Raw genomic sequence first — 24,460 nt, forward strand, 5'->3', positions numbered from 1 at the left:
TGACATTCTTATTCCCACTTCTTTTTTTTCCTTTGTTGCTGTTGAAAAGTTGTTCTCTGCCGTAATGGGCTTGTAACTACCCTCCTCTGCTTCCTCAAGAGGAAGTTCTTTCTTCCTTCTGTCATACAGAAGCTAATAGTGATAGGGGAAGTTTGATTTTAACTGGTCTTTTTATAGCAGCATGTTAAGGGTAAGGTTGCAAGCCTTGATATGATGACCTTTGTCTAGAAGGGGTTATGGCACTGTTAGCATTTTCAAATTCTAATTTTTCCCCTTGTATTTTGAAAAGGCAGACTTTGTTAGATGAAATGGGAAGGAGAAAAACAGAACAGATTCAGAAGTGAGGTCTGAGAAGCAGAGTAAAGCTCTCAGTGTGGACCTGCAGCACATCATAGGGAGCAACCCTGAGTTGTTCAGGAGGGAGTGCTCTCAAAAGCAGACATTTGAAATTATGATATATTTGTTCCTGATCTGTAGAGAAATGTATGTGATACTGCTGAAAGAGGAGCCTACCACACTTCAGGGTTTTGTCTTGTGGCTACAGCTTTTTAAATCCAGAAACATCTGAATTCCTGTGTCCTGAGGAATGTGGGTTTTATGCAGCTCACAAACATGTTCATCCCCTCTGTGGGTAACTTCTGAAGGCAAATTGGGATTCCTAAAGTGGGATGGCTCCAGCATGTTTCAGGAAGGGCCAAGGGTGGTTAATTTGAAAAGACATCAACTAGAAAAGTTTAGCCTAAACACAACAATCCCCAGACTTTCCAAGCTTTTAATCGCCACATGACTGATGCTTTTTTAGAACAGGAGGTAGCAATTATGTGGACTGTGCTGTGAATCACTTTTAAAGGGAATGTTCATAGCAGCAATTAGCAACTGAAAATACCAAATTTACTATCATGCCCTGAAGGCAAATTGATCTGCCAGGAGAAACCTCCTGCCCTCATTAAAGTACAAGGGATGGATAGCTCTGTACTTTTGGCCTCGCCATGATTTGGCTACACTGTGAGTGAGAAGAAATATGATATATTCCCATAGGAATTTGAAGGGGAGGGATGTTATTATTATTATTTTCTAAGTGAGAATTGTGAGAATTAAGATATTACTAAGAAGAACACAGTGATCTCACTAATATATTTTATTTGGGATACGACTCTGGATGTCCGGATGATTCTCTTGGAATCTTTTGCAATCCGGGATTCTCCTCATGAACTTACCTTCAAAGCAAATCTTTTTTTTTTCTGCCCATGCTTCGGTTTTAGGTAAGATTATTACTAGCTATTAAATATTCATCAGCCCAATGAAGAAGGAATACACGCTGCCACTCTGTTGCTTGCTTTTAAAGTCAAAAAGTGTTTTTACCTGCTATATGAATTATTGCCAAAATAAGAAAAAACTCTGCTTTAGGGAGTGTAGGGAGAGAATTTGTTGGAGACTTCCAGTATGAAACTTGAAATTTGGAAGAGTCAATATGGTGACCAAATCTGTAATTCTGAAATTTGTGCCAGAGGAGATGTTGACATGGAATGTCTATGTATACCTGACTTGTAGGGTGAAATACATACCATACTCATAGCCAAAAAGTGACGCCACCAGAGAGCTACCACGGGTAGAGATCTCTGAAGAGTCAAGGAATCAAACTGGCTAATGATAGCTGCTCCTGGTGATGACAAGTATTTCACCAGAACTGTCTGAGCAAACCTGGGCAACTGACAGTAACAAATCCATGATCCTTCCCCTAACAGTGTACACATCAGAGATTACATCAACCACAGTATGCACTCTCTCATAAAAAAGAAGTATTAATCATGATTATTTCTGTTGTCAACTTGAACTCTACTTTTGGACGTGAGGAAGAGAGGACCTGATGGCAGGTTGTACCAGTATAAGAAGAGGGTCTTATAAGTAATCACATATGAATATATACCATGAAAAGATTTCTTCTGGTAGTCTTGTTCTTCCCATGGCTATAAAAGAGAAAACATGAAGAGGACTGTGAAAGACATGGTACAAAGAGAATGGACCAAAGAAAGAGATTTGTTTTCATGATGGGTTGTCAGCTTGTGAATTATGTTAAACTCTAGAAAAGTTACTAAACCACGCAGAGGAAGTATGTGTTCTTTTGATATCTTGTGGTCTGACCTGTTCTTCCTGTTCAGATTGGTTTGGCTGGGATGGAGCTAATGCTCTTTGTAGCAGTGTGATTCTGTGCCTCAGATTTGTGGCTAAGACACAAATTGGTGACACACCAATGTCTTAGCCATGTCTGAACAGTGCTTGCACAGCCTGAAGGCCTTCTCTGTTTCTCTCTGTGCCCTACAAGTGAGGAGTCTGAGGGTGGGCAAGAAACTGGGAGGGGACACATCTGGAAAAAATGACCCAAACTGACCAAAGAGATATTCCATGCCTTCTGATGCTGTGCTCAGCAATAAAAAATGGAGGGGGAAGTTTTTCCAAAGTAACTATGGCTTGGGGACTCATCAGGCATCAGTCTGCTGGTGGAAGATGGAGCGTGATTACCTTTGCATCACTTTGTTGTTGTTGTTTTGGTTTGGTTTGGTTTTCTTCACTTGTTTAACTGTTTTTATCTTGGTCCACAAGTTTTTCTCACTTTAACCTTTCCTATTCTCCATCCTGCTGATGAGAGGAGTGAGCAAGGACCTGGTGTGTGCTTAGGTACTAGTTGGGATTAACTGACCACACTATCTGACGTGATCTGCTGTATTCCCTGTTTGCATTGTTATCCTTTCATTTATTTATTTATTTTTCCTTTGAAGGACCTCTATTTTACTTGCAGCTGAAGAGCTTGTCCTGTTTGAATGTCATCTGTTAACTTGACCTATCAGTACAGAAAAATGGCTTCAGGAAATGTGGATACAGTTCAGAGACCAATGGAACTTGGAACCAGAAAACTGAAAAACATTTCAAATTTATTCTTGATGTTGTTCTCCTCTACCACCAGTTGTGTTCTCAGCAGCATAAATCTGTCTGAACATACTGCAGATGCAATGGCATCTTGAAATACGGTTTACAGAAGTCAAAATGTGGTCAGGCCATTTTACATGATTTTGGGTTCCTATGCATGCTATCAAGCTGTTGCAGTCTTCTCTAGGGCATCTCAGCATACATCTTCAGTCTACTGGAACTGAGGAGCTTAGCCTACTGAAACTGAGAAGCTTACTGTTTGGCCATGAAATCTTTCAGATTCATTCATCTATTGCTGCACTTAAAAAGTTAGCCTGCTTACTGTGAAGTCATTCATGTACGTGACTTCATGTTGAATGACCAGTGCTAATGTACAAATGAGTAGATGAGTAAGAAGTCATGCAAAGCAACCCAACACATTTGACCTATATCCTTTAGTTTGATGTGTCTCATTCTTCTGATGCTCATTTTCTCATTAATTCATAATGTCTTGTAACCTTTTTAAGAAACATGCAAGAAAAGGCAAACCTTGAATAAAGTAAAAAAAATATGGCTGTGTTGTTTTCTGTTTCGTTTCTCTCTTTTTACTGTAAAATGTTTTTTTTTATTATTTTTTTTTTTATTTTTATTTTTTTTTAGGAACTATAAACTGTAGGAAATTACTCACAGGAAAGGTGCTTTTGAAATTCTGCCTTACAAGAAGAAATATCATTGCATGTAAAAAGGGAAATTATTGTTAACAGAAAAAGATGATTTAGAAGGATTTGGCAAATATATCATTCTTCTGCTACACTTCACATCATGCTATTTGACACCATTATGGAAAATTTTTGCCTGTAAAAACTTACAGCAGAACTCCAAGTTCTGTGTTGATATGCTACAGATACCACACTGCAGCAGGTGTCCCTTTGGTTTAAAATGATGTTTTTGTCTTCCATAGTAGAACATTTGAGTTGTTAATAAAAGATCTGTGTTCTGGATGATGGTCTGTCCCAGGACATACTATGCAACAAAAACAAAACAACCTTTACTTCATCAGGTTCAGAAATCAGCTTCACCTCCTTTCCACTTAAACATTATATATAGAAAGCTCTTCTTTTAACCAAAATATTTCTACTGATAAAAGAATGTTTAGGAAAAAACTAGAAATGAGAATATCTGCTTTTCACTTTTCCCAGTAATACATCAACTTTTATTTTTTATTTATTTATTTATTTTTAATAATATTTTATATGAACATATTTTGGTTTGTGAAGAATATTTTCATGATATTTCTTTGAGGATTCCTAGCCTGCTTTGTAGAATATCATGACAGGGTTAAAGTTGGAGAGGTTCTAAATTTAATTTCAGAGTCACAGTTCCTTAGGTGTCACACTGCAAGAAAATATCTATGTACAGTTAGAAAGGAAAACAGGAAAACTTCAGCATGATAGATTAGCCATTACACTTGCATATATTTAATGTCAAGGCATGGGATTCTTGAGTTGTTCTATGTCTTCACATTTTGATGATGTTTCAGGTCTATTAGTCAATAAACACCCAGCCATTGCCTCATTATTACCTGGCAATCAGTAGATAAATTCCCTGGTGTACAGTCATAGGAATACATACTTTAATGCTGGATATGGCACTACTGGCTTTACATTCAAATATATTACTTGGATTATTAATTAAAATGTTTTAATAACTAAGGAGCCTAGTTTTCTATACTGACCTAAGTGCAGGTTGTGAGTATATAACTAGAGATTAGATAACAATTACTGAAATATCTGTGAGCAAATATAGATCATAACCCATCTATGTAAGCTCTGGATTTAATAATTATTCACCAGCTATTCAATAATTGACATCATATTCCTGTCTTTACTGCATTATAGTACATTGTTTTTGTTTGTTTTTTGATTTAGAACAAACTACAATAGAAAGTATTTTTCATGAAAATAAAATAAATGCCAATACACACAGAACCTATTTCTTCCAAAGGGAGAGAATATTCTATTATTTAAGTATCTTCTCGTGTTCACATTGGGGCTGGAATACTCTGATACCACGTGGTAATTATAGTGACTTCTTCATCAGGCCAATGATTTGTTCTAGTATTCTGCCCCTCACTTCCTATACTCAGAGGAAAAAATAATCCAAGCAAACAACAGCTGTGTGAGAAAAAGAAGAGGAAGTGAAACAAATTCTTTGGTGGTTGAGGATTCAAAATTGTGTACTGCGGTCAAACGAAGGTTTGCAGTAGCTCTCAGATCTGACAGTGTCTGTTGTACAAAAATATTGTGACAGACAGCCCGCTCTGGAATATGAATTTCTCTGATGAGACCACTCTCATTTTTCTGGATTTCCTGGGGATGGAAGGAAAGAGGCAAAATAAAATTATAGTTTCTCTTTTTAAATAAGTTGGGAGCCACAAAAATTCAGATAGCACTGTAAGTTTTGGATATGTTTTAGTCAAATTTCTTGTTGTCTGGATGAGTAACTAGTCATCTCAGAAAAAGTCATGAACAGAAGAGAAGCCCTCTGAGAGAGGAGAAGATGGATTTTACATCCTTTCTCAGTTAAAGAGATTTTTTCCCCCGATTTATCTGTAAAATCAGGCTGACATGTAGTTAGAGAAGTAAGGCTAGAAAACCTTGTCCCATGAGATTGAGCTTTCTGGATCATCCTAACTCCCATGTTGCTTGAGGGATCTTCAGCATTACTTTATTTTTTATTGCATCAAAAATACCCTTCTGTAGCATTACCTGTTAAGCACTGGTATATTACTGAGATGCAAAAATGTTTGTTTATTTGTTTGTTTTTGTTTTGTTTTGTTTTTTTCCACTGAAGAACATTTAACTCTTTTAGAACAATGGTAAATGATTATTAAACATCTCTTGGACAGTTGCTTGCAGTTGCAGCCTAAGAGACGGGCTTTCATAATTCAAGTACTCTCTTTCAGTTCCAATAGATAAACTGTAGATAAGCTATGATAAGCTCACAGTGGTGTGTGTTGGCTCTGTATTTCAGCTGTGCTTAACTCTCAGAATCTCAGAGGTGACACCAACCAGAAATAGTGCAGAAGGGGGACTTACATTAATGGTTTTAATCACAACTATTTGATCTGCCTCCTTGGCTGCTTTCTCTGCAATTTTGACAGTTTCGTTGTTCCAGTCAACAAAGTCCATGGCCATCATTCCTTCCACTACACTGAGGAGGGAGTAAGGGGAAATGGGGAAGTAGAGAAGACAATCAGTGACGAGAAAGGGGAAAAAGAAGAGATTTTTAAGGTGATGGAGTTGATAAATTCCTGCAACAAGGCAATTCAACTTGACAGATCCAGATATGTGGGTATATCTTCCCTAAGACCATTCCATTTACATTCTCTTTTCTATTTACCATTCTTGATAGCTACATTTTGCTCTGCTACCTCCAGAAACATGCTGACTCAGGACTCACTCTGAGGCCTCCTGCTTGAGTACATGCGCAACATACAAAATGTCAGGGTAGCCCATACAGCTGGAGATGTTGTTACGAGGGTAGTAGAAGAGGAATGAGAGACACATCTCATTCATGGTGCTTGGCCCAGCCTGCAAAGACATAAGGATGACTCAGAGGCCTACTGAGATTCAAAGGGGAGACAGTTTCTCCTCAGGAAAGCACTCTTGTTTACATATCATGCAGATTGTGTGTGGTGAAAAAAGAAGAATCTGATTGTCAGTTAAAACTGAAGAATCCTCCCAGCAGTTCAATAAATAGGCTGCTCTGTAATTTTATAACTTAAACTTACTTATTTTGTCTTTCAAGAAGACTACCGTATTTGTCTTTCAATCTAGGGGATCTTAAAGTCTGAAACTTTGCAAAGTTCTTCTGAAACATTAAGGGAAATATCTGATATATCTATAATATTTGATCTCTACATTGTATGTGCTCTGAAATAAGTCAGTTATGAAGCTAGAGTATGTCAATTATTGCTTATGTGCTGTGTTCTGCAGAAGTGTACGGGTATAATTAAACTAGTGGTTGAGATCTGAACAAGAAAAGTTAAAAAGAATTACTTTATATTTTGAGAAGTCTAAATAAGATCCAACTGCCAGATTAGTTCACTTTCTGTATTTGACCCAAACTGTCCACTAAATAAAGTTGTTCAGTGATTGAAAAACAACTTGGCTGCAAGTTTCTCTACTTGCATATGACTTTTTGGACGAGGGTTAGCTTGTATGGTATTAGGTGCAAGACATCTTTGGGATCTGCTCATAAGCCTAGAGTAGGAGGGTCTTAATGGTGAGCTACTCTACAGCCACAGCACAACCTTGCAAGGCATGCCTCGGTACGTCTGATGTTGTGTCTAGCACTAAAAGCATTTGACAGTGCCATATTAAATTTGCCCAAAGGACGTTAATGGGGCTAAACTAGTTTTAAAAACAATGGAAAAATGGTAGGTAGAAAAAGAAACTTACAAAAGTAATCCCTGACCGATCCAGTGTCTGAAAGTTACATTCGACCAGGATTTCATCCCCCTAGAGAACACAGTAGGTCATTCCATCAGAGCTGTACAGACAGACCACAGACAACAACCACATGCAGGAAAGAGGCCAAAGCCTGAAGTGGAATGAAGGACAGAATATGTAAACATATTCTAGCATCTCTGATGCATGCCATCTCCCCAGCTTGCTCCCCCACAGCTACATTCCAGAAGAGGAATGAACGAACGTACTGGTTTGATTACAAGGATTTCCTTCATGTCCCGAATCTCCTGCAAGGTGAAGTCATACTTGTTGTCCTCACAGATGATCCCCAGCTGTTTTTCATTCCTGGCAAAGATGTACAAGGGGAGATGGTTATAATGTTTGCAGAGGGGAGTGTGAAATAACTGATTCCCGCATGAAATAAATGGAGCCAAGGAAAATCGCATCCAGACATCATGCTTGATCTCTTTTTTACATAACTTACACAACACATTTTTAGTGACGGTCCCAAACATTTTGTGTGTCCCAAACACACAATTCAAAAAATTTTTTTTCCTAAAATTTTCTGGGATCCCAGAATTAAGAACTCCAATACCTGTAATATAAAGCACCAAAAGAAAGATTCTCTGACCCTAGCACACTAGAGCTGGCAAGCTCTGTAGACCCTCCCTTGCAGGTGCATCAAAAATAAATTAATTTGATATTTCTATACTGATATTTTAATTTTTATTTGTTATCTCTAAACTGGTTTATGTTACATCTCCTTAGGTGGTCTTTGCTCAGCTTGAGCATTGTTAATCCATCAACATTACAAGTCGTTAGATCTTGCTGAGTACTTCCAAAATGATAAGAAAGAAGATGCTTTGTCACATAACGCACAGTTTATGTGTATCATGCGACTCACATTAAGAGAAGGAGCCCCAAACTACTGCTATAATTTGAAACAACATAGCTTTACCTTCCTCACTTTCACTTGCTATGGGTGCTTTGGCACATAAGGATATTTTGAAACTAAACACCTAAAAAGGAGAGAGACCTGTGCTACCAAAGCCCTGAGTCAAAGGCTCCAGAAAAATAAAGCTACCTTTCAGAGAAAAACTTTCAGCCAGGGACAACCACAGAAAGTCCCTAAATTGTTATCAAGAATAATCACAATCTGCTATAATTTACCAAGACCAACTTCCAAACAGGCTGAGGGCTCCACTAATTAGACAAATAACTGAGAACAACATAGTCATCCTACAGGGGAAATCCCAGAAAAAAATAATCACCCCCCACAGCTCACTGTGACTGAATCAGATCTGTTCAGAAATTGTTTCAACACTTGACTTTCTGTTTTGGAACTTGTGCTTGAGGTGATTTCAGGGCATGGTTCTAACATGGTAAAATCTGTAAGAGTCATTTCTCATATATATGTTCATCCTAAGTGAACTGAACAAATAGGGTAAGGAGTAATGGTTTTAAACTAAAAGAAGTTAGATTTAGATTATATATAAGGAAGAAATTATTCACTATGAGAGTGGTGAGGCACTGGAACAGGTTGCCCAGAGAGGTTGTTGATGTCCAATTCCTGGAAGTGTTTACGGTCAGGTTGGATGGGGTTTTGATCAACCTGGTCTAGTGGGAGGTGTTTCTGCCCATGGCAGGGGCGTAGGAACTGGATGATCTTTAGGGTCTCTTCCAACCCAAATTGTTCTATGATCCTATGAACTCTCTAGACAGAGAGGTCTGGGAATTTAGTGTGAGAGCACAGCCACGTGAAGACCAAGCAATGCCAAAACTTCTTAGCATTCCAATGGGACCCACATCACATCCCAGATGCATCAGTGATGCTGTATAGACAGAGAACTTTACCTTGAAGCTGTCACAGTGAGCACTCTAATATTATAACGTTGCTGGAATGTCTTGAGCTACACCCATATGGCTAAGCAGCATAGGGTCACGGGTTGTTCTCAGGCTAAATAGTCTAAGTCTAAGTGCCTGACTACCTGTAAAGTCTGAAACATGATGGTCATACTGGGTTGTTCTGAAATTAGAAACCTAAGGAAGAGAAAGCGTTCATACCTATGCTACCAAGCACTTGGACCTCTGTTACGTCTTTTTGGCCTAAAGCACAACTTTTTTCTTCCCTCCCCCTTCAGTTTATTTATTTATTTATAAATTTAAATTGGTAGAAGTAGTGTTGAAACAATATGCTGCAGACCATGATTTGCTATTTTCAGAGCCTAAAGTGAGAGTTCACGCCTCATGGCTTGTGGTGTGATCAGACAGTGCATAGGGGAGATGAAATCTTTAGAGTGGGAGGGTGGTAAAGGAAACCAAACCCACTAGAATTTTGCCTATACAGCCCACGGGAACTGGTACATGCAAGCCACAGAAACGCAACTATATAGCCTTGGGGTGAGTCTGGCAAGCAGGTCCAGACATTTCAGAGCACCTTGTTGCAGCTGACCAGTGTAGAAGAGCAGCAGTGCAGTGCTTGAACTCACTGCCTGGGGCTATTTTGTTTGACAGGACATGCAGTCCTACTCTTTCACTCTTCACTGAACTTCTTTTCAGAGCTAGTTGTTGGCACTACAGTTCAGGCTCTATGGAGTCTCCTGCACCTTCAGAATGGAAATGACCCCAGGAGCAGGATTCTTGCCTGCTCTGACCCAAGAGTCAGTGACTGAGCCCATGGCAAGGGCAAGAATATGTCTCTTACCTGTATTGGGCAACCTTCACTCCTCTGCCAGCCAGATGAGTGTGAAGCAAGTAGGCAAAGACGTGCAGATCTGGAACTGGTGTCCCATTCATCTGCAGTCCAAAAAAAAGTGGGTCATGTCTTACAGTCAGAGCTTTGCAATACACATTCAAGCCTGTCCATCAAGTCAAAAGCTTGAGTGAACCTCTCTAAACTTAGCATTTAAAAAAACAAACAAACAAACAACAAGGTTTAGCTTGTCTCCTCATGTAGGTTGTTACTGTAGAAAGGTTCTGGTGAGCCTTTCTGAAAATTTCACTTTAGGTACTTTATAATAGGTGTCTGAGTCTGTGATTTCTCAAGCTGGGTACTGTAAGTATATTTATATATAAGACTGAACAATCAATGGGCTATTAAGAGAATGACCAAAGTGTAAACCAGAAAAGTTTCAAAGAGAATCGTAATAATTGGTGAGAAGAAGAAAACCAAGGTTACCTCAGAGCTCATATGAAGGAGCAAACCTCTTATAGGATGTGCAGTTAAAATCGTAAAACTTTTAAAATTGTAAAAATGTAAAATCACTCAATTAAAAGTAAAATTTATGGGATGTTGTAAGTGGATTGTGGGAATGTGCAAAATACGTTATGGGATGTTTAGGGAAATTTTCAAAGGTAGGGAAATAGTAACAAATGTAGGACAACGGGGAGAGGAAGGAAAGAGTCCAAATTTACTTAAGTAGAGTTAAGGTCAGTGTACTAGGCTGGCCAAGCCTGGTACTTGACCTCTGCAGTCTATATATACTAACTTGTTACACTCTATTGCTAATTATTTTCTGTGTGAGTGTGCCTTCTGTACTACACATATGTAAGACCCAAGGTACCTGCAAGACACTGCATAAAAGGGGCCTAGGTCTGGGCACAGATGCTGGAAGGACTTACAGTGTGAACCAGAAATTGGAGTGACCCAGTAGTACGAGTACCGGTGAAAGCTGCATGAGAGTATGTACGTGTTTCTCTAGTGAATTTTAACCTTGATTTGCCAGATAGCAGGAACAGAACTGGGTCATTTGTGTGCTCACAAGGGTACCCCCATGTCTGTGCTCACCCATGGGGTACCCATAAAGGTACTGTACTCCTGTCTATGTTGATCTGTTGGCGGCCAGCTGAGACCACTCTCTGGTCATGTGTGTTTGGGTGGGTGGGGTGGAGTGGAGGATGTCTGTATTTTTGGAGTTTGCCCCCAGCCTCAGCTGGGATTAGGAGCAGTGAAAGGGGTATCTAGTAGTCCTGGAGGTGGTAAATCCTCTGGATCCCACAGTCCACTGGAATTGACTGTTTTAAGCAACCCCATGGCAGTTTTTAGAGGGATGTGAGCTCTCTGCCCTAGAGGTATCTTCTTGACCTGAGAGACTGTACCACATCCTCCCAGCCCAGCACACGCCTTCCTGCACCAGTACCACATGCCTGTGGTAGGACAAAATTCTCACATGTAGTGGAACAGACTCCCTTGGGGTCTTGGGGAGCTTTACATTCTTTGTTTACACACACACACACACACACCATTCACTTAGATGATGTGAATGGTTACTTGAGCCATGATTTTGACATGCTTGCACAGCTCTGCCAATGCTCTTGGGCCAAACCCTGGGTCTCTTCCGAGCAGTTTTGCTAGAAAATTATTCATTTTACAACATGCAGAAATGAAAGGCAAGATGGCACCCTGCACCAAATGGCTTTTGGACATGTCTAGAGCAAGATGAAAGACCAAAGTGAGAAAGATCAAAAAAAATCAAGAAGGATTTAATGTCTTTCCCCCACACTCACTTCATCAAACTGGCTTGAATTGCAAAGGCCATAAGATCTGTAGGATTCTGCTCCAGGAGGAATGAAATGCACAGGGAAGGTGAAGATGCCTGTTTGCAGTATCCCCACATCATACTTTCGTACCTCTGGTGTATAGTAGATTCGTACCCCTGAGCTGTCGATCAAACCTTTAAAATAAAAATAACCACTCCTTCAGCAATGACTCTAGAAACATCTCTGGTTTACATGACCCATTTCCATAGTTTTCCATCCATTCTGTGTATGTCTGAATCCTCACCTTTCTCAGCTCCCAGGTCCACATCCCCAGTCCCCTCAATACCCAGATAGTCACTGCTTGACTCTCAGCACCTCTCAGTTTCCTCTTACTGTCTGAAGATTGTACTGATCAATACATGGAAGAATTTCACTCAGTAACTGGTTCTTAATTGGTATGTAGGTGAGGTCTGAGACTACTATCCTGCTGCTGTTCTTTGTCAGGCAACTACCCAACATTACCCACCTGATACCAAGTCAAAATTGCTGTAATGGATTTCCAGTCGGACATACTGAGGGTCCCAAGGTGTTCCGATGGAATATGCAGCATCATCTGGAAATTGATAAGACTTGTGGAGAAATAAGGTTACATGAAGTAATGAGTAATTTTAACTCTTCTCTCTCTTTTTATTTTTTATTTTTTTTCTGTTTTTGGACAGAGTCAAAATATGGAAACTTAGAAAAATAAAGTTTTGATTTTCTTGCATCTGTGAATATTGAATATTTTTTTAGACTTCATTAAAAAGCAAAATGTTGTCAAAAATTATTCCTGTTCTAATTATTTTTTTCTTCTGAATTGCAATAAGGAAGGCTTTTCAAAATTTATTTTTCCATTATTCTTTTGCTTGGTTTCATTTTTATTTTGTTACTATATTTTATAGGATATTTATATAAAGTATAAATTCTTGCATTGAATTTCACATCAGCATTGGCACTGCATAATTTGAAATCTAAATAAAATTAATGTGTTTTGTCTAAAATTCATCTCCTACATCTTTTCCTCCCTATGTACATCCATACCATAGAACCACAAAATACATTTTGCTCTGAGAAGTGAAGTAACCATCACAATATAGATGCTATAATTTGTGTAACCCTGGGTATTAACTAAACCATTCATCCATTGCACCAGTTTCACTGAACTTTTAATTTTATTATGCTGAAAAACAAGTGGAGCCAGTAGGAATGAAGGCAGCGAGTAGTTACACTCCTTTCTCTTATGCAAGATTAGTCCAAGGAGAGTTTTGTTACATTAATGTCAACATTATCAAAAGGTCAGAATTAAAGCCTTACTATTTGACATATAATAACTGTTCAATGCCTGTATGATAATAACATGCACATACACTCCATGTATCAACAGCTATGTAGAAATCAACATCTTCAACTGATGCCACAGATGACTTGAGTGAGAATAAAATGAGAGACCTCCAATTTGACTGGCTCTGCAGGACAGTGAGGTGTTACTGGATAAGATGACAAAAAGGGTTACCACTATTCACAACAAGAAATAAGGAAGGGAATGACAGACTCACCTCTCCTCCAACAGCCCAGCCCACAACCACCTGAGAGCACAGGGCAAAATCTGGATTGGCTCCATAGCAGTCATCTATGCCACTTGGTAAAACGCTGGCATTGCCACAGGCGTAAACCAGAATATGATGAACTAAAGTTATGTTGTGGGGAGTTATTACAGGCTCAAACTGTAAGCAAGATAAAGAGACAAAAAAAAAAAAAAAAAAAAAAAAAAGTTATTTTCATTCCTAAAATATTTATTTCTCAAGCAACAAGGAAGAACAGCTAACCACAGCTTGGGGGAACAGAAAGTCAGATTCACAAGATGAATGGCAAACTAGATGATGGTTTATCTACTAATTTCAATACACATCCAGCAGAGTCCATGTTTTTCGGAATTTAATTGCATTTTCCTCTAAAGCACGTTTCTTTAATCAGAATTATAGGGATGTCTATTTGCCCTACTATTTTGGGCAGTGGGATTCCAGACTAGAAATATAACTAGTTTACCTCATGAACCACTTTACTGGCTGAATAGCAAGATAAAGAACCTTGACCTTGGATGCTTAATCTAGGTTCACTGTAACTTGCTGACCCCTCAGTTGTGCCAACACAACTATAATCAAGATAGTTTAAAATAAACCTGCAAATAACCTGGATCTGTTTATGAATCATTGAAGTTTTATTAGTACCAGTGAGATCAGGCCTCAAAATCCTGATGTTACCACCAGAACTGACTAAAACTCATGAGTTTGTTTTGTCGGCTTGTCTTTTTGTCCTTTAAATTCTCACTTTTCCAGTCCATGTAAATTCTTCGTTCTGAAATTCTACATTAATACATTGGAACATCTCTTTTTTAAACCTTCAAAACCTACAAAATTAAAAAAGGTTGTGTGACATTAAAGAAAAATTATCTTAATTTGAGAATTAATCTAGGTTTGGTAAATTCATGATCTTTTCTTTTCGTATCCAATCTTGAAACTGCTTCAAGTGTTAATTTTGCCTTTTATATAGATATGCTTAGAAATTTCCAAGAACAAAAGGAAAAGTCCTTGAATTTATTTCAAATACAGAAAATTCTGCAGGCTCCCTTTGCTCTCAAAGATACTGATAGGTATCTTGGCCTGAGTTCATTACACTGAGAGAATCAGACTTGTAGGAAGATTTCTTCAGGTGTGATGTACATAAAGACAAAGATAATTCCAAGGTTAGAAATGAGGCAGAGAATCTTTTTACGCAATCCAGACAAATTAACTGGCTCATCCCAATGGCAGTGAAGGACACATGGAATGCTCCCTGATTTATGCTAAAAATGCTGTAAGGGACAGACTTGCAAGCATAATTGAAGGAACAAGTCTGTTCTGTCCTGTTTTTTCCCCAGTTTACCTTGTAGATGTGGTGTTTCTGCTTAACCCTGGGCAGTGGAAGAAAAGTACAGGCATATTTGGTTTCTTCAATGGGAACAGCAAACTGTAAAAGAAGCAGACACACAAGTCACCTGAAGATTCCTCTGGCAACACAATAACATGTGCAGGAAAGTGGAGAAGCCAAAAGAAGGCTGTGCAAAGAGAACAAAAAAAACAGAACTGGACCCTGTTCCTCCAGTCAGGATGGAGAGAAAGGTGATGCAGTTAGCAAGAGACTAATGGGGTTCTGGTAGCAATCAGTGAAATGATTCTTGAATGAAGGTTCAAGAAGATAAAACTCCATTCTGGTGAAGAGAAAATACAGTGGTCAGCACCACCAAGTCTTAACAATTAACCTGTTCAATCAATAATTTTTAATTCCTGTATGTCTAGAGTCTCAAGCACAGCACATACATATATCATTTCTTTTCTGAGTAAGTCTGTCCTCCTCCTCTAACACATCCCAGGTAGCCTGCTCCAGCATTCCAGTTCACCTATCCACAACTCTGAGCAAGCACAGCTTAGACATTGAGCCTGGGAGCTAACTTTTTTGTCCAATACTTACGTTGTCCAGCCTCAGGTCATAGGTGAAGAATATTTTAGGGTCAGTTGAGTTGGATGGACTTCTGTATCTCATCAAGAAAAGAGATTTAGAAAATTTTTGGCCCTTAAAGAGTTGTACTGTGTCATCGGTGCCAAATGCAGTAATGAGACGTGCTGTGTCCATCTGTAATAAGAGTGTTTCATTGGAAAATCTTAATTCATTCCCATCAACGATAAACATGTAATTCACCCACACCATCTGCATTATACTGCTGCACACATATTAAAATCCAATACAATACTAACCATCTGCAGTTAAAAGTCACCTGTATTATAAACGTGAATGTTTGGTATGTAGATTACACATGGGCAATCGGGCAACATATCAGAACACACAACAGAAACTAATCACTATAACACATAAAATTTGCCTTGTCCAGGCACAAAAACAATATATACATATATTTGTATATTTGTGTGTGTATATGTATCTATATATATATATATACACACACACACTTTTTTTTTTCCTTACAAATAAAGGGTGCTGGCTTCAGAAACTTTTACTAAGAATTGCTACAAGACTTAACAAAAAAATGCTAACAAAACTGTAGTACCATGATTCTCCATTAGCAGCTAACACTGAGCATACATTCCTGCCTGGATCTGCCCCACCATGCAAGAACAGCAGTAGCCTTGGAAGTCTGAACATTCTTACCATTTAGAATGGGATTATATTCCTTCCAATTAGTGAAGGTAATTAGGAAGGTCTGTCACTTCAAAGGAATGTAACTATTTTTTTGAGCGTGTATTTGAACTCTGGAAAAATGTTGAATATACACTTACCTCTGGACAAACATTTTTGCGTAGTCTAAACTTGTATTCAAGCTTAAGAAAACACTGAGACTTACATCATCACAATTATTTGATGGAAAACATTGTAAGAAAATATAAAACATATCAATGGGTGAAATGGGCATTATAAATGTGACCATATGATACCATATTTTTCTTCATATTCCTGTAACTTTACTGTTGTGAGAAAATCTTGTTATTCTCAGATCTTATCCAGAGAAACTGGGACTACAGTGGGACACGAGAGCAGTTTGGTTTGGTTTGTTGTTTGACCAGTCCCCTTCCTTACTGTGATATCCAAGTCATTTGAGTCACACGTCTGGAGGTGGCGCTTGAACAGCATGGTGGTAGAGGTTTCGTTCTCTGTCACTGACAGCAGTTGGTAGTCCTGGCTATCATCTTCCTCAAGGGCTGCATCATCTACCACATGAAAATCCTGGAAAAGGAAGAGTGGTAGAAGCCATAGAGAGGAGAAAACTTCCTACACTCCAGGAAGCCATGTTTCTAATTACTGTTGGTGGTACCTGAATAATCTAAGTCTATCTTTCACCAAAAAATCTCCCCTGCTTTCACCACCGATTTCCACAAATAAATCAAAGATAACTCCCATCCAGTCCTGCTACATCCAGCTTCTCAAGGGAAGAGAAGCCCCTGGTGTCCCATTGCCCAGAGGATGGCCTGGATAGGATGGGTCCTAGAGGATCTTCCCTACTCCCTGACAGAGGGTGTCTCCTCCTGCATACCAGGGTATTTTAGCACATTTGGCTAAGTTACACAGGAACTGGGAGGTAAAGCAAGCCCTGCTGAAAAACAGGGATAGTTTAGATATGAAATATTTGGGGCATACCAAAGCTTCTAAGATCACAATTTAAAGATAAGTATTTTGCAAGTGAAGTACTTTGAAAAAATATGTAAAATTAAATATATCAAAAAAAAAAAAAAAAAAAAAAAAAGAGAGAGAGAAAAGCAGTGAACAGCTGTAACAACAACAAACAGAAATCCAACATTTTTTGGGGTAGTTTTCCCACCCATTGGTCATTATTCAGATAATGAGTTTGGCATGGTTGAAGTAAAAAAGGGGATTAAAACAAAAACAAGGATACAAGAAAAAGGATTAAGGGAAGAACACAAAGAGAAAGCTCCACATAAATGCCATTTATGTTAACTAGCAAATTTTTCCACAGTCTGTTTCATGGGTTCAGGAGAAATGACACACATCCTACAACACATGTAGATTTTTGTGTTCAGTAATGTGCTTGCTTACTATAATGTCTCCAGATTTAAATCATTGGGACATATTTTCTTATATGTAGTAAAGCTGATAAAAAGTAGGATGTCTGTGGGACTGAAGTGATTTTCTAATTTAAGCAAAGAATTCCAGCTACCAAGGCAGAGAAACTATGAAAATGTTAAATATTTAATCTGAATATTATGGAAAGTTTAATATTAATAATTTTGAAACTGAATACTTCAATTTCTTATTTTAGGGTGTACATTTTAGGAGTTGTTAAATGCTTTCATTTTACCCTAAATTATTATTATTATTGTAATTACTCTTAAACAAAGTACAAGCAACAGTTTCTTCTAAGTTGTCCATATTATTTCCCTCCTGTAGTTTCATTTACCCCCATAATTCATTGTGTCACAATCAAAAGAAGATTTAAAACTCAGTATTACAAGAGCAGTTTTGCAAACAACTAGACTATAAGTGAAGCTAGCTACCTCACCTCCTCCAAAGTTCACTGACTTTAGAAAATGTAGACACATTTCATGCAAAACACATTTTGCTGTTATGTGAATAGGTAAAATAAAATGTCTGAGCAAACTAAAACCACTTTGAATTGCAAATATTTAATCGGTGTACCTTCTTCTTTTCCTGTGTATGGATAATACTAAACTATTTCTCTTTCAAACAAACAAACACAGTGTTTTTGCGTTTAGCACCCTAATGGGTATTTTCTTCATCTGCAGTTCAGCTGCCTTAACATCAGGCATCTAACCTTAGTTATTGCCTTTACAGTCAATGGAAAAAATCATCAAGCCCCAAGGGTGTTCTATCCTATTCCTACTGGAGCATTTAACACTGTCAGGAAGAAGCCACCTGTGGAGGTGAACACATCTCTCCACTTACTCCAGAAGAAACTCAGAAAGCTAGTTCAATCCAGATGACTGCCTCTCTAACAACTTTACTTTGGTAGGAGGACTCCCATTCACAATACTCAGGTCAAAGCTAGGCTCCAAGGAGGTCTCTTCCACTTTGCAAAGCTAGAACACAATTCTGATAGGCTATGAGCTCCTCCACAAAATCAAGACAGCTGAATGCATAAATGGCAGAGAAATGTGAAAAGCTGTTCTCCTCCCCATCCGCTCAACATCTGTAGTAAACAAACCATAATTTTCTTGAATTTTATTTAACCTTTGAAAAAGTTAAAAACCTTTGAAAGTGAGGAAAAACAGAGGAATTTCACATCAGAATCCTGTCTGAAGTAACTCTCCCAGCAGCCTTTTCTACTTTCACGGTAGGTGACTGCTTTGATCAAATCTAATTGGTTATAGCTGTGGTTTTGACTCACAGATGGGATCAGTTTATTTGCCTAACAACAACATCTAGTGCCATCTGGGATATCATAGTGTATGTGAGGTAGCTGCATGGGGATAGCAGCCATGATACAGGACCTGCAGAAGACCTGGGACCTTTTGGACTCTTTCAGTCAGAGGCTACTATAGCATCTAAAATGGTCCCAGATAGCTAGCTTTAGTCGGTTAAGCCCATATGCTCTCAAGACAACACACTGATAACGTGGCCCTTGGCAAAGAGGGGTGCAGAAGAAGACTTTTCAGAAGGCTTTTCAACTTACAGAGAAGTAGATGCTGCCATTAGGGAAGACACCTCCAATCACAATGTCAGATCCAGGCAACTCTCCATGAGGGCTGAATCCAAACGCCACCCAGCCAGTTGTGTGAACCTGCAGCTCAAAAGTCATCATCTCCTGTTCATCATGGTCCCAACGAAGGTATACCATGTTTAAAGGATCCAGGTAGACAGAGAAACGTAAGAGTGGAGGTGCAGGCTGACCAGAACAAAACCATGTGAGGAACAAGAGAAAGAACATGCCCTTTATTCTTGAGAAGGGAACAGACATTATCCACAGGACTGCTGCAATTTCTGTGTTCTGTTGATACCCTGAGCAGCTATTCTGCTGTGAGGGGCCCATCTTATATGGAATTACGTGAGGCTGGCCTGTTGCCAGAAAGGGGAAGTGGAAACCGGCTGTTTTATATCCAATTTAACATTTAAGAAAGATCAACATCTTACGTAATATGTCCTGGCACCCTGCCTCTGTGAAACCATACTAGTCCATCCCATGTACATATTACAACATTTTAAAGAGCTGGTTTGTACCACACAGCCAAAAAAAAAAAAAAAAAAAGTTTTTGTTTTACCCAGTACTCCTTAGAATAGGTGAATGATGCCTCTTTTCACGAACGAAAAAGGACTCTTCTGACTACGTGTCTTTCCTTGCAAATGCTGAAATGAACCCTGACTGTGCTACCTTATTGCCTGGTGCAATAATTATTGGAAAGTTTGTGGGGAAGAGGCTGGTGAGCTTTAGTTCCTAGTTTATCAGAGGAAGCTATGGTGAAGCTATATAAAGAAGCTATCCTGCAGTAGCAATGTAAAGAAGCTATCCTGCAGTAGCAATCTGGACTGGGGCTATATGGACAAAAGGCCCTATCATAGAATCATAAAATTGTATGGGTTAAAAGCAAACTAAGGTCCCTTAAAGATCATCCAGTTCTAGCCCCCCTGCCATTAGTAGAGACATCTTCCACTAGATAAGGCTCCTCAAAGCCCCATCTAACCTGAACACTTCCAGGGTGAAGACTTACACAACTTCTCTGGGCAACCTGTCCCAGTTCCTCGTCACCCTCATAGTGAGGAATTTCTTCCTTATATTTAATCTAAATCTACTCCTTCAGTTTAAAAACATTACTGGTCACTTGTCCTATCACTACACTCCTTTGGCAGAGAGTCCCTCCCTACCTTTCTTGTGAGCCCCCTTTTAAGTACTGGAAGGCCACAATAAGGTATCCCCAGAGACTTCTCTTCTCTAGGTTGAACAACCCAAACCCTCTCAGCCTCTCTTCACAGGAGAGGTGCTTCAGCCCTTTTATCATCCTTGTGGCCCTCCTCTTGACTTGGTCCAACAGGTCCATGTCCTTCTTGTGCAGGGACGCCCAGAGCTGAATGCAGTATTCCAGGTGGGGTCTCATGAGAGTAGAGTAGAAGGGGAGAATCACATCCCTCAACCTGCTGGGAATGTTTATTTTGATGCAACCTAGGATAAATCGGTCTTCTGGGCTGCAAGAGAACATTGTTGGCTCATGCAGAGTTTTTCACCCACCAGAACCCCCAAGTCCTTCCCTACAGGACTTCTCTTAACCCATTCATCACCCAGTCTGTACTGATGATTGGGATTGCCCTGACCCAGGTGCAGGACATTGTATTTGGCCTTGTTGAACTTCATGAGATTCACATGGGCCCACTTTTCAAGTCTATCAAGGTTCCTCTGGATGGCATCCCTTCCCTTTGTAGTATCATCCGCAGCGTTCAGCTTGGTGTCATCTGAAAACTTGCTAAAATGCACTAAATCCCACTGTCCATGTCACTGATGGAAACATTAAACAGTACCGGTCCTAGTACAGACACCTGAGGGATACCACTTCTCAGAGTTCTTCACCTTCATATTGAACCATTGACTGCAGCTCCTTGAGTATAACCCTCCAGCCAATTCTTTATTCACTGAATAATCCATCCATCAAATCCTTTTCTCTCCAATTTACAGTCAAGGGTGTTTGGTGGGACCATATCAAAAACTTTGCACAAGTTAATGTAGATGACAGCCATTGTTCTTGTCCACCAATGTTGTCATTCTGTCTTAGAAGGCCACCAAATTAGTCAAACCTGACTAGCCCTTTGTGAAGCCATGTTGGCTATCTCCACTCACCTCCCTGTCTTTCATGTATCTTAACATGGTTTCCGGGAGAATTCGGAGTACTGATAAGAAAAACAAATAGCCTCAGCAGGCTTCCAACCAGTTCTGCCAGGAATTGCCTTGTGAATCTCATTTACAATTTGTCTAGTTGCATAATGCACTACAAAACATAGCCCGAGTCTATGGATTTTGAAGAAGGTTGTAGTTCATTCTGACTTATGTGCTAGGAAAGCCTAGAAAAGCCCATTTGTATTATTCTGCTGAGACAAGTGCTTGCAGGACAAATGAGTAACAGAGAAGGAGAGATATCTAATCTGATCTTCAGGGATAGGATTTAAACAGATCACATTGCATACAGATTTCTTGGATGCCCACTTACATTGTTGACAGTCTTGCTGTAGGCAGCAAGTACATTTGCGGTTTCTTTTATGAATTATGTAGTACAATGCCAACATTTTAAAGCTTCTCTGCTCCAGAGAGGCCCAGCACACTGTTCTAGGGACACCAGCCAGGACTGAGGGCTGTGATAATATAGTAGGACAAAAGGATAGGATATCACAGGGTGTCAAAACTGAGGGACTTCAGCCCTCATGTGGGGAGAACCCAAGACAAGAGTTAATGAAGTAGAGGGAGGGAAAAAGGGAAGGGAATATACACAGCTACAATGAGGATGCTCTGCAGACCTGCTGGTGTGAGAAATTTTCATCATTGCTAGTTCTCTATTCTTCTAAGCAGAAAATCCCTTTTTTACACTGAGAGGAGTAAGGTATTAGGGGATGGAACTGATACACTGCTGGAAGACATGGTTATCCCAGGATTACAAAGAGGGGTGGCTTAGCTGTGTGACAAGGATTAGAATTGCATGGTTTCTTTGATGAAACAGGATGTGGTGTTTGCACACCACTACTAAGGGACATGGGAGAGATATTCAGGAACAGTAAAATACCACAGATTAGCAGTGAGCCACATGCCAAAGATGATTATAAAATGACAGAGGAAATAAGATAACCCTTCCTTTAGAAAAACTAAGTGCTCATGCAGGAGCCAAGTGTGAAAAGAATGAGGAGGGTCAGAACCACAGGGCACAACAGTACTTCTGAGGATCTGTCTTATGTGGCAGATGGAGACACACAGAAAGGAGAGGAAGTAAGTGATGTTGCACTGCATTTTCATGAAACTCAATGTACAGTAAGAATATTGACTGCAATGGGCAGGTCCTTAGAGGAAAGGGGTTTTTCCCAATGGTTCCTCTCAGGTTCCTCATGATTGCCTTGACATCTTGGGTCAGTGAAATCCCCATGTTCCTGAGTGGCTGCATTATTTCCAGTGTCTCTGCCCAAGCCTCATGCTAAGCTGTGTAAGTTGCTCCATTCCCCAAAGCTTCTGATGGGAGAGGTGGGGAGGGAGACCTTTCCCCATTTGGAGGTAGACACATCTACTGTAGTGGTAGTTGATTGATTCCTATTAGCTCAATGTATAAAATGTTTCTCAGGAGAACAAAGACTTGGTTGCTTCTTCTGCTTGTCTTTCATCAACATAGATGAATGTGGCCTCCAGAACTTAGGACCACCTCATCTCATCCCAATCTGATTCCTCCTCCTCCCAGCTTTTAAGTATATTTTCTCATCTCTCCCTAGAGCCATTTCAGCCCCTGCCACTTTGTTTCCTGTCCCTTCCAGCATGAACCCCCAAACAGTCACACACTACAGTCATCAGAGACTGGCAATCCATGACTCTGGGCAGACCCAGGTAGAAGGTTCACACAATAGTTTACTAGTACAAGCTTCCCACGTGGGTGGACAGCCAGAAATTAGTAACATGTTTGAACTAAGAGGTGTCAAGATGGAGTCTGAGAAGGAATTCAGTAATGGGAGCACCAAAAGTAACAGTATTAAAAGCAAGCAAACAAACAAAACATCTTGGTCTGTTCTCCTTGGGTTCAGACTTTCCCAGTGACTCATTCTTGGGGCAAATAAGATACACAATGACCTGGATGATAAAAGAGCTGAGCACTAAATGCCTCAGAAAAGGGACCTGCCATTCTTCTCCTGTCCTTGGCTCTGGAAGAACTGGACTGCTGCTTCTCAGGGAGACAGGGTGAGGGGTCACCTTGCTGTTGTTCCCACCCAATGATTTTCTCCCTCAAGCTTTCCCCTTGACCCAACTGCTGAGTCTTCCCTCTCTCCTGCCAGTACACAGATTGCAGTTGACCTCTCCTCTGGTTGTTTGTAGAGGAAAATGCCTGACACGTCCCACCCTACACCCAGGTTCTTGATTTTTCCCAATGGTATAGAGGAGAGAACATAACTATGGGAAGACAAATAGGTTGCTTAATTTACAATATAATTAAGCAAGCCATCACTGAGGATCCACTATTAGGTTTCCTTTAGAGAACATTAGGACTATGTGTAGTAGACTTTTTTTCTCTGGATGGCTTTTGCAGCTGCAGAGGTTGTGCAGGGTTCCTCTAGTCCCATGACCTGTGGGGAAACAGAGCTGGGATGGGTAGTGGGTGTGGAAGAATAGGGAAAATCCTGACTGACAGGCAGTGGCTCAGTTCTCTGAGTGTGGATAAACTTACTACAGCTTGTAAAGTAGGTATTTTGTTACTGCTGAGATGCTCAGGAAAAGCAATTGCTTCACATTGTTGGTAGCCATCTTGTCCCCTCCGGTCATCTCCAAAGGTAATGTCAGTAGGTCTTAGCATGGTGTACGCAGTCAGGAAATCAAATTGCTGTTCCTGCATATCCTGTCCTGGCTGCATTGATTCAGTAAAACAATTACTAAACTTAGGCCTTTTTTTTTTTTTTTTTTTTCCTTACTTTGAGGTAGAGATAATGTTCCACATAGCTCAGCCCTACCTGTATATAAAATAATGTGTTTTTCTTGTTATTTGAGTTGAGGTGTGGCTCTAAAACACTCTCTGTGCCCAGGTTAGGCTACAACATTCTAGATCTAAAGAGAGACCTTATCACTGTCACCCTTTGTTCTATGAGATTTGTTCTTGATGAGCTTATTACTTTTTTTATTGGGCATTAAAGAGCCATTAGCAATGCACTCGAAACAGAATACACGCAGCCTTTTGTAACGCTAGATGGCATCAGAACATTAGCGAACGACCCCAAACGAGCAGACAGGCATCACCTCGTGAACAGCTGCACTTCTGCGTTACTCCAGCTGGGGCTGCAGTGTTTCAGCATTGCCGCTGATGACAACTTTATCAACCCCG

At 39.8% G+C, this 24,460-nt stretch overlaps 1 protein-coding gene across 1 annotated transcript; it reads right to left on the bottom strand.

Annotated features, from left to right (window-relative positions):
* Nucleotides 1-2,782: 2,782 nt before the first annotated feature.
* Nucleotides 2,783-23,938, bottom strand: LOC311218155 (putative DBH-like monooxygenase protein 2; the record flags this gene model as incomplete). Its single annotated transcript, XM_084300670.1, has 15 exons — nucleotides 2,783-2,839; nucleotides 5,145-5,273; nucleotides 6,003-6,117; nucleotides 6,367-6,497; nucleotides 7,368-7,427; nucleotides 7,625-7,721; nucleotides 10,081-10,172; nucleotides 11,883-12,049; nucleotides 12,382-12,484; nucleotides 13,451-13,618; nucleotides 14,817-14,900; nucleotides 15,402-15,563; nucleotides 16,524-16,670; nucleotides 19,093-19,305; nucleotides 23,813-23,938. The coding sequence occupies 15 exons, from the start codon at nucleotides 23,936-23,938 to the stop codon at nucleotides 2,783-2,785; spliced, it is 1,851 nt and encodes a 616-aa protein (XP_084156796.1).
* Nucleotides 23,939-24,460: the final 522 nt, after the last annotated feature.

The sequence above is a fragment of the Netta rufina genome (genome assembly GCF_964035555.1).
Source record: "Netta rufina genome assembly, chromosome: 1".
Taxonomy (NCBI): Eukaryota; Metazoa; Chordata; class Aves; order Anseriformes; family Anatidae; genus Netta; species Netta rufina.